Raw genomic sequence first — 10,018 nt, forward strand, 5'->3', positions numbered from 1 at the left:
AGAAATTAATATTTTATTACATTTGCACCTACCTTTTGCCCATGGCAGAACTCAAGGCATCCCAGGCGGTCATTCTTCTGGGCAGGCGTATAATATGGGCATCCCAAGAACTACAACTGCTCTGATGTCCACCTTCAAATATCTCAAGGGCTGTCACATGGAAGGTAGAGCAAGACTTGTTTCCTGCTGCTCTGGAGGGAAGGACTCAAACCAGTGGCTTCAAATTGCAAGAAAGGAAATCCCAACTAAACATCAGGAAGAGCTTTCTGAGGGTAAGAGGAGCTGTTGGACAGTAGAACGATCTCCACCAGAAGATGGTGGACTCTCCTTTCTTGCAGGATTTTAAGCAGAGGTTTGATGGCCATCTATCATGGATGTTTCAGCTGAGATTCCTGCATTGTAGGGGGTTGGACTACATGACCCTTGGGGTGCCTTCCAACTCTACAATTCTATGATCCAGGGTCACTATCCTGCTTTGCTACTTAGCCTTCGAGACAGAGCCTGCCAAACCATCTCCTTAGATGCTGCTTTATGGGCTGCAGTTCCTTTACTGCCACCCTCCCCTTTTCTCTCTTCCGTGTCCCTGTTCGCCCTTTCCACCCTTCCTCCCCAATCACCCTCCGTCTCTTCTGCCCTCACCTCTCACCCCCATTTCTGCCAGCTCTCAAGCTTTTCCACTGAGGTGTCTCACTCTCCTCCGCTAGCACTGGATTCCTCCTGCCTCCTTTTCCAGCTGGCTTCTTATCTCTCCCATCTCTCTTGGGTCTCATAACTCACACCCCCCCCCACCTGAAAGTAGGGAGTTCTGATGGTGGTAGAGGGTTCCTATGACAAGCCCTTGTATTCAAATGTAGCTCAAGACTGCCACCTAGAGCACCTGGGATTTACACACCGCTGCCATAAACCACAAATAGGTAGCTGTTCAATGTTTTGTTTCTAGATATGCTTCCCCACTTTTTGCTCACAAATGCTAACTGTCCACCTTTCAAACCTAATTGCAGTGTCGTTAGGAAAGTAGAGGTAGCCTCTTAGCACGGCTGCATAGACTGATTACATCAGAAATCAGGTGTGACTCACCATTGGACAAAACCACAGTCTGTCTTGGTAAAAAGGCCAGATTCATCTAGTCTCATATTCCCATAAATCTGTGAGGCTTTAATTGTGGACCTTTTCTTCCAGGAAACATCTAACTGGAGTCCAAAGATGCTGTCTCTCTCAATACCTTTGTGTTGCATGGAACTCTGTACATGCTCTGAAACCTAAGATTCTGCTCAAGCTAGTAAGAAGTAACTAGGCTACCATCCTCAACCCACATACCTGGGAATAAACCCCAGGGTACTCAACGGGACTTACTTTTGACTCAGCCTACACTGACACTCGTTGACCCAAGGATTGCAATGCCTGAAGGACACACACACCATTCATCTTTGCAGTTACAATGGACTTTTATTTGATCCAATTTTACATCCACATTTCACTTGTTAGATTGTTTTTTTAATTGTAATCATGGACATGATTGGTCAGCAGAGAAGATTTGCAAAGAAAAGGAAGCTAAGAATCATAGAACTGTAGTGTTACCTTCATGGAGAGGCTAGCTGGAACACCAGGTTGTAAGAAACCAAGAAGCCATCATTGTACAGATAGAGCTTGCGGTCTGTTGGGTGGTAGTCAACCCCCCGCACGGTACCAAAAGGCTTCTCCAGCACTATGCTAATCCGGCCCTCCTTCCCCGTGTTTGTGTCAAATGTATAGAAGATCTCCTCTTGCTGTGTGTTCAGAGACCGAGTGACGTACAGGACTCCGCAGATGATGAAGGCACTTGTCACAGACGGCTTGTACTGCCGTGTGAACCAGGTCTTCTGCATCTGGAGGGTGTCCTCGTTTATCTTGCTAATCACGATGTTCCCTGTGTTTGCCTCTGTGGAATAAATGGCCCACAACCCACTTTCATCCACAACCAAGTCTATATCTTGCCAAGCCGTCCCTGCATAGGAAAAGCGGTTGTTGTAGGCAGCCCCTGTGATCGTGCTTTTCAAAACCACAGTGTTAGAGTTCAATTCTAATTTATACATCTGATTGGTGTTGTAGTAATTAAAGTACAGGAAATTCTTGTATACTGTTGCTCCACTTCCTTGCCCAGATAGACTAAGTCTCTTAGATGGTGCATAAAATAATAGGTTTTCATAGGATGAGTAAAGATCAATTGTCTGCATGTTCCTTTCATCATACATTGGGGCCGCCCAATAGGCTTCACTTGTAGGGCTGCCTGGAGAGTAGCCCTTGCCCCAGACACCATACCGGTAGCCAGACCCTCTCCAGCTCCAGCTGTGGAGGTGTGGCTTGCTGATGTTCACAAGGCCACTGTGGTTGCAGAAGCCTAGAACCAAACAGAGAAAGAGAAGATGATTTGAAACTACTGGGAGACATGAACATGGTGAGAGAAACATTAAGCCTTCACATCGTGGTGTAGGGTAAAAGTCTGCTAGGGTTTAAGAAGTCTGTTTTCAAGACTCTTCTGATTAAGTCAATGCAATTGAGCTGGAGAAAACCCCACCAGCTAGGCAATCTTCTGAGCTGATGGAAAGGGTGTTTCTACTGCCATTCAGAGGTTAACAGCTTTTATAGTGATGACAAAGTCATTGCAACTCATTTAATAAGGAACCAAAAGAAACTTGCTTTACAGGAAAGGCAGCATTACTGGTCAAAAACCTCAAACATCCCATACTTCCTTCACCTTTTCACGCACTTCATGCTGACTCTCTTCTTTCCACTCCATGAGGGAAGCCCATCATGCCCTATGAGAGGCCCAGATCCTTGCAGACACATACATTATGCTTCCACCATGCAGAACGCCAAACAACCTATTTATGGTGCAGGATCATTTGCCCTGGTTTGAATGTCTTCCCATTAGCTGCTCTTTCAACCCACACTTTTCCATGCATTTCCCTGTCACTTTGCAAATTCCAGGAAATTGTGAAGAGGATCTTCACCTATGGTTTATGGTGGGGTGTGGGGAGGATTTAGTTAGGTATGCAATGACCCAAGAACTGTGGAAGCAGCTAGAAACCAGCCATACGAGACCAATGAATGTGCTCCAATCCTCAGGCTTCCCCCACCCCAAAGTCCCAAGCAGTGCTGAGGGCCTCCACTGTCTCCCACGGACTATCTTAGAAGCCCTGCTGACCTGGTGGAACCAGCTGACCAGAGCCTGGCTCTTCACATTCCTTCAGCCGTTGCTTCAGGGCCAGGATCTCCCGTCGGATGGCCAGGACATTGTTCTTGTCCAGATTCTCCAGATGAGCCACCATCAGGCTCATGTTCTTAATCTGAAGAGAAAAGGAAAGATACAGATCTCGTGACCAACACGCTGCCCTCCTGATATTGTTGGGCTGCAACTCCTGTCTCCGTCTCCTGGCCATTCCCCACTGGCAACCCCCTTTGTCAACTCAGGGACAACCTGAATTAATGCAGGCACACTGATGTCCTTCTGCCTTTCTAATATGTGCCTTTTTATTTTATTTTTTAAAAAATTCTATGCTCTATTGGGGTTTTTTATATTTCACAAAAGATAAAACCTATCCATCTGTCTGTCTGTCTGATCCAGCCTCACCTCCACATAGAGCTGTTGGACCACCACGTTGCTCTCTCCCATGGAGGCCTTCAACTGAACCACTAGACTCTCCATCTCCTGGATCTCCAGCTTCAGGACCTCGAAATCCAGCTCCGTGTAGGAGGTTTGGCTCTTGTGCATCTCCTCCACCCGTTGCGTGAGGTTGAAGAGCTTATGGCCATAGACATCCACAATCTTCATATACTCGGTCACCTATAGGAAGAAGGAGGAGGAGAAGCCAGGCAGGGAGAGAAGGGAAGGAACTGATGAGCGCCCCTTTACTGAACTGGCCCATTCATGTTCTCCTCCCACTCTTAAACTGAAGCAGCTCCCTCCTTCTTTTCTCAAGATTTCACATGAGGAGAGCTTCTTTTGCTCTGGTGTTGAAGGCTAAGCACAACTGGCAAACTAGATAAGGTGAAAAGTCATGAAAGCAATGAAGAGTGGTCAAGGTGAGGATGGAGGAAATATGGAAGGAGAGGAGAAGAGAGGCTTGCTTCCAAAAAGAGGCAGATGTTTCTCCAAAAGAAAGAGAGGTCCTGGTGTGATTGTAGAGCCGGCCTATTCAGTCTTGTTTTGAGTGACAACTGCTCCAGTCTGCAGCCCTTGCTCCAGCAAAGCTGTCTTAATCTTAATAACCAACTACTTGACTTGCATAATTTATTTCATCCCTAGAATATGGTCTTGTTTGGGGCAGAACTGGGGGCAGGAATGGGCAAGGAGTGAACAAATGATACATTAACCCAGGAAATATGAATATGAGAAAAGAACTGCAAGTCTTGCCCAGCGGCAGGTTTTGCTTTATTAGCTAATCATAGAATCATATAATTGTAGAGTTGGAAGGAACCCCAAGGGTCATCTAGCCCACCCCCCTGCAATGCAGGGCTCAAGATACAGTGTGTTGATCATATACATGGCACCACATCCTCCTACATTTCATTGGGAATGGAATACCAATTTCTTGCCGTTTAGTCATTAAGAAGGCCTAAGGCCTGCATTCCTAAAATCAAGTCCTCATTCACCTTGGAAAGCTCCTTGTTGAACCTCTCCGAGAGCGACCCTGCCAGCTTTTCCAAGGCCTCCACCTGCTGGGCAGGGAAAGCGTCTTCTGGCAGGAACACGGAGCATTGGCATATCCCGTGATTGTCCATGGAGCCATTGACACGTGTGACCAGCTGCAAGAGCAAGGAGGGAAAGGGTAAGAACACCCAAGGAGTTCTGCAGCTGGACTAGGGCATATAGGCCCTCTTAGCACAGCACCCTGTTCTTCTCCCAGTGGCCAACCAGTTCCCCCAACAGGAAGCCTACAAGCAGAGGTCTCCCCACACCTGTGATTGCCACCAACCTGTGGCTTTTGCTGTCCCAAAGCGAAACAGAGGTGGTTTGTTTGCACAGAAGTACCAAGAGTGTTTTTTTCTTGATTTCACCAATGCTTCTGATTCCGCTTGACTCTCATGAGAGTTCAAGGCAGAACCTCCTCTTTCTGTGCCCTCAGGTAAGACACATCGCCATTGAACAGCAAGATTGTTTCCTACCTGGGAGGCGGTGGTAGATGTCGCTTTCCAGCTGGGCAGTCGGGAAAAGACGCTTGGAAATGGGGCTTCTGTAACCAATGTCTACCAGAGGAAAACACAAACATCACATGGGAAGTTATTTCAAGTTTCTGAGCAGTTTTCAAAGGGAAGCCCATGCACAGCACATTGCGGTAGTCTAATCAGGAGATTACCAGAGGGTGGATCAGGGTGGCAAGGCAGTGATGATGACACATGACGGAAGGTAGTCAATGTGGCATTGAGAAGCAGCAAATCTGCTGCTGTACAATGGGACTTCCCCTCTTCCCTCCCCCTCTGCACCCCCTAAATCTGTTCTGGGGGTTCCTTCAACACTCCAGAGCATATCTGGGGATGGTGTGGGGCACCCATGGGGAGAGAATAGGGGAGGAAGTCCCAGTGTGCAAGTGGGAGAAGTTCTGCTCATGCATTCCTTTAGTTGACTACCACCCAGTGTCTTGTTCCAAAGTAGGATGTGAGCAAGGGCTATTTGCCATGCCTAGATGCAGAATTGGGGCATGTATTGTTTGTTGAAGAACTAGAATTTTCTTTATTGTCAGTTTCATGCCTTACAAATGTTGGTTTTGAATTTATTTTTGAGGGTGATGAGTGTTTTATTAAGAAGCAGGGCAAGGTAATTGCTTCTGCAAAAATGGTGGATGGCTTGTATTCTTTACAGCATTCTCCGCCCAGTGATGGGGTCACAGAGAGACCTAAAGCTGGAAAAAAGGATGTGTTAATAACTGAACTAGGTCAGCAAAACTTCTTGCTGGACTGCAGGTTTCTTTTTAAATCTTGCATGTTTGTGAAGCATTTTTGTTTTAGAATCTTAGATGCTTTAAGACCTTCTGGTTTATTTTACACAGCACCTTGATCTCTGAGCAGTGAAAGACTCCAGGGTGTTCCAGTTGCTTAGCTAAATTTGGTCTCCTTAGAATGGTCGGTGGAGACAGTGGTGTCTTTAGGAAATATGGTTTTATTTAAACATGTATACAACCTGAGTATAAGATGGAGTGGGGAATCTCAACATTAACACCTCAATAGATCTTGCTTCCCCATCAGTCACAGCTTTGGCTCCAGCACAGACCAAGCAGGTCTTTGTGAATCCAGCCTCCTTCCTGCTTCCTGATTTCTGGCTGTTGTGTCTCCTCTCTCCCCTTGTCCCTGTTGCCATGACTCATGGGACCCTCTCCTTACCTCGCTTTCTGTGGTAATGGTGGTGCTCATGCTGGCCACACAGATGCCATGGACGAGGAGGAAGAGCAGGGACCTTGAAGTTGGGCCACCCATCTTCTCTGCAGTCCACCGATGTCGCCTTGTGAAACTGGAGACCAAACCGCTAATTTATAGTCATTCCTGGGATTGTCCCTAATCAATAAATAGTGTTTCCTTGTTGAGATAGTGCTTATGTCAACACTGCAGGTTACAAAGCTAGCAGGTGGTAGATGGGTCCAAAATTTCACTGACAGCCATAAATTGACACATGGAATTATGTGCACTGCTAACGCCACCGTCCAGATCTAACAGGATCTAACTAGTTCCAGCACTCTGCCCAAGGGCCGCCCTCCTGCTCTCCTGTAGTTTGGGCAACTGTATCATTCTATCAAGTGGGGAGGAGATTTGGCCACATCTCAGGTGTGTGTATGTGGCAGAATTTGTGACAAATTTGCAAGCTGTTGGGCCACAAAGCAAGCTTTAATGTGGCACCTCCAAAAGATAGGAGAGTAGTGGGAAGTGCTGGATTGGCAAGAATGCAAGTCCATGGAATCTGGGAGACGGTGGAAGAGCAGGCAAGGTCGTTCTGTTCTGTCGTTTGCTTAGGAGGTGACATTCTGCCCCCCCCCCCCCACCAGGAAAGACTTGGCTTTCCCAGGTTCAGATGCCCCACACCAACCTGGGCTCATCCAAGATGGCCAGTGGGGGCAATAAAATGTCCTGGTCCGGCTAGTGTATACAAGGCGCTCTGTTTCCCAGAAGCAATTGCTACAACCCAAACCTGGCCAAGAGACGCGGGTGGCACTGTGGGTTAAACCACAGAGCCTAGGGCTTGCCGATCAGATGGATGGTGGTTCAAATCCCCGCGACGGGGTGAGCTCCTGTTTCTCGGTCCCTGCTCCTGCCAACCTAGCAGTTTGAAAGCACGTCAAAGTGCAAGTAGATAAATAGGTACTGCTCCGGCGGGAAGGTAAACGGCGTTTCCATGCGCTGCTCTGGTTTGCCAGAAGCGGCTTAGTCATGCTGGCGACATGACGCCCGGAAGCTGTACGCTGGCTCCCTCAGCCAATAAAGCGAGATGAGCACCGCAACCCCAGAGTCGGTCATGACTGGACCTAATGGTCAGGGTCCCTTTACCTTTACTAATCCTGGCCAAGAGGGAGGATGTGAGGTCTTGGTGCGTGATTGAATTCTGACCCTTAACTTAGTATTCCTCACAGTTTTGAAAGCAGCAGAAACTGGAGCTGAACCTTGGCTCACCCCCCCCCCCTTAAAGCAGAGAAATGTTAGTGTGCAATAAGAAAATAACTAAACCTAGCAGTTCTGTAGCTCTGGACTTCACTTGCAGAACTGGGGAGAGTGAATAGGGACCTCTTTGGGGGATGCTCTGTTGCTTTTGAACATAGGAGTTCCTGCTGAAATCCCTGCTCAGCCCTGAAGCTCTTGGGATAAATGATGTCCCTGCGCTTTCATTTACTGCAACCGACTCTCTCCCTCTGGACTTCTGCTGTCTGCAGGTCCTCTCTTGGGACTCTGAGGTAGGGAGGAGGAAGAAGACATATAAATTTCCCCCGTTTGCTGACCTTCAGTGGCTGCCTTCTCATGAAGTGCTCTGGAGAAGTCGCTTTGAGGTCCATCTTCCATCAGGGCTGAAAAGTCCCAGATCGGACTGTTTATTGCCTTATGCTTGCTAAAAGCAGGAAGACGTTGCACAACCTTTTTGGTGACTGAGGTAAGGGGAATGACAGAACCGCCTGGCAAGAGCAAGCAGGCAAACACTCCCAGTGGACAGGCACTGGCAGGATAGAAGATGGTGAAGATTCAGGACAGATAAGAGAAATTTCTTCTTATCTCCCTCTCACAAGAGGTAGTGATGGCCTCCTGCCTAGATGGCCTTAAAAGAAGATTAGGCAAATTCATGGAGGAGGTGAGGGCTATAAATGGCTCTTAGGCACCCTCAGAAGCAGCAATGCTCCTGAGTGCCAGTTGCTGGAAACCCCAGGAAGGGAGAGCTGTTCTTGTGCTCAGGTCCTGCTTCCCCATTGGGGTATCTGGTTGGCCATTGTGAGAACAGGAGGCTGGAAAAGGTGATCCAGCAGATTCCAATAATAATAATAATAATAATAATAATAATAATAATAATAATAATACCCCGCCCATCTGGCTGGGTTTCCCCAGCCACTCTGGGCGACTTCCAACCGAATATTAAAAACAATACAGCACCAGACATTAAAAGCTTCCCTAAACAGGGCCGCTTTCAGTTGTCTTTTAAAAGTAAAGTAGTTGTTTATTGCCTTGACATCTGACGGGAGGGGGTTCTACAGGGCAGGCACCACTACCAAGAAGGCCCTCTGCCTGGTTCCCTGTAACTTGGCTTCTTGCAGCGAGGGAACCACCAGAAGGCCCTCGGAGCTGGACCTCAGTGTCCGGGCAGAACAATGGGGGTGGAGACGCTCCTTCAGATATACTGGACCGAGGCCGTTTAGGGCTTTAAAGGTCAGCACCAACACTTTGAATTGTGCTCGGAAACATACTGAGAGCCAGTGTAGGTCTTTCAAGACTGTTGTTATGTGGTCTCAGCGACTGCTCCAAATCACCAGTCTAGCTGCCGCATTCTGGATCAGTTGCAGTTTCCGAGTCACCTTCAAAGGTAGCCCCACGTAGAGCGCATTGCAGTAGTCCAAGCGGGAGATAACACAGATGCTGTCAGTTTAGCTGGACCTCAGGAGTTTGGACTCATGAAGACTGTCTGCCAGCTGTCCAGTCTCCTCTGTGTAAGCAGGGAAGCTATGAAGAACAGGAAAAGCCCAGCCCCACCCAGAGCTTTCCTGGGTCAACTCACTAGGCCATCTGCACCAAGGAACTGGTAGAGTTTATATTGTTTTTCTTTGGGTTCTGCACTTGCCGTAAGTGCACTTCTCATCTGTTTCTTATCCAAACAGAGTGACTGGATCAAAGGTATGAGCTCCGCAGCCCATGGCAGGATTAATTAGGAAACGGGTGGGAAATAAAGGGGACGCTATTGTAATGCCATTTTATGAATTTACTTTGCAAATGCCGCAGGGTGTAGAGATCCGGACGCCTCCCCTCGAAAACAAGGTTGCAAAGTTGGAAAAGGTCCAGAAAGGGGTGAAAAAAATGATCCGGGAGATATGGCAACAACTTCCCATATTTGGAAAGGTTGCAGGAGGATTTGGGACTTTTTAGTTTAGAGCAAATATGAGGAAGAGGCAACATGATTGAAGTTTGTGGGGTCTGGAAGGGTCACGTCCACCTACCTGGTCACATGCAAAGGAAGGATGCTCCAGACCAGGTGTAACAGGAAGTCCTCCTGGCTGGAGCAACATCCCCCCTGTGAGTCCACTCTAGGCAAACAGGAAATGTTGTATTTGACTGCTTATGTCACATCCCACACGTGGCAGCTAATGGAAGGTTGAGCAAGGGGGCATTCTGCAGTCGCCTCTGCCTCAGACCTCCCAATGTACCTCAGCCAACTCACAGCTCAATAGTGGGAGGACCTGGGTGGAAGCAGAATGTGTGAATGTGTGTCTACAGATCATGCGCTGGATGCTGCTGGGCAGGGGGAGGGAATGGCTGCTCACCTGGCTGATGCTTGCACTTCCTTCCATTTTCACAGGGCCAT

General features: G+C 48.0%; 1 protein-coding gene across 1 annotated transcript; it reads right to left on the bottom strand.

The window, feature by feature from the left end:
• Positions 1-1,441: 1,441 nt before the first annotated feature.
• Positions 1,442-6,471, bottom strand: LOC309369181 (olfactomedin-4-like). The gene is made up of 6 exons (XM_081909941.1): positions 6,358-6,471; positions 5,146-5,226; positions 4,633-4,785; positions 3,611-3,823; positions 3,185-3,326; positions 1,442-2,377 (listed from the first exon to the last, which is right to left on the bottom strand). Exons 1-6 carry the CDS (start codon positions 6,448-6,450, stop codon positions 1,581-1,583), a joined length of 1,479 nt encoding a protein of 492 aa, XP_081766067.1. The 5' UTR covers positions 6,451-6,471; the 3' UTR covers positions 1,442-1,580.
• Positions 6,472-10,018: the final 3,547 nt, after the last annotated feature.

This window comes from Podarcis melisellensis (assembly GCF_964234715.1).
Source record: "Podarcis melisellensis genome assembly, chromosome: 4".
Taxonomy (NCBI): domain Eukaryota; kingdom Metazoa; phylum Chordata; class Lepidosauria; order Squamata; family Lacertidae; genus Podarcis; species Podarcis melisellensis.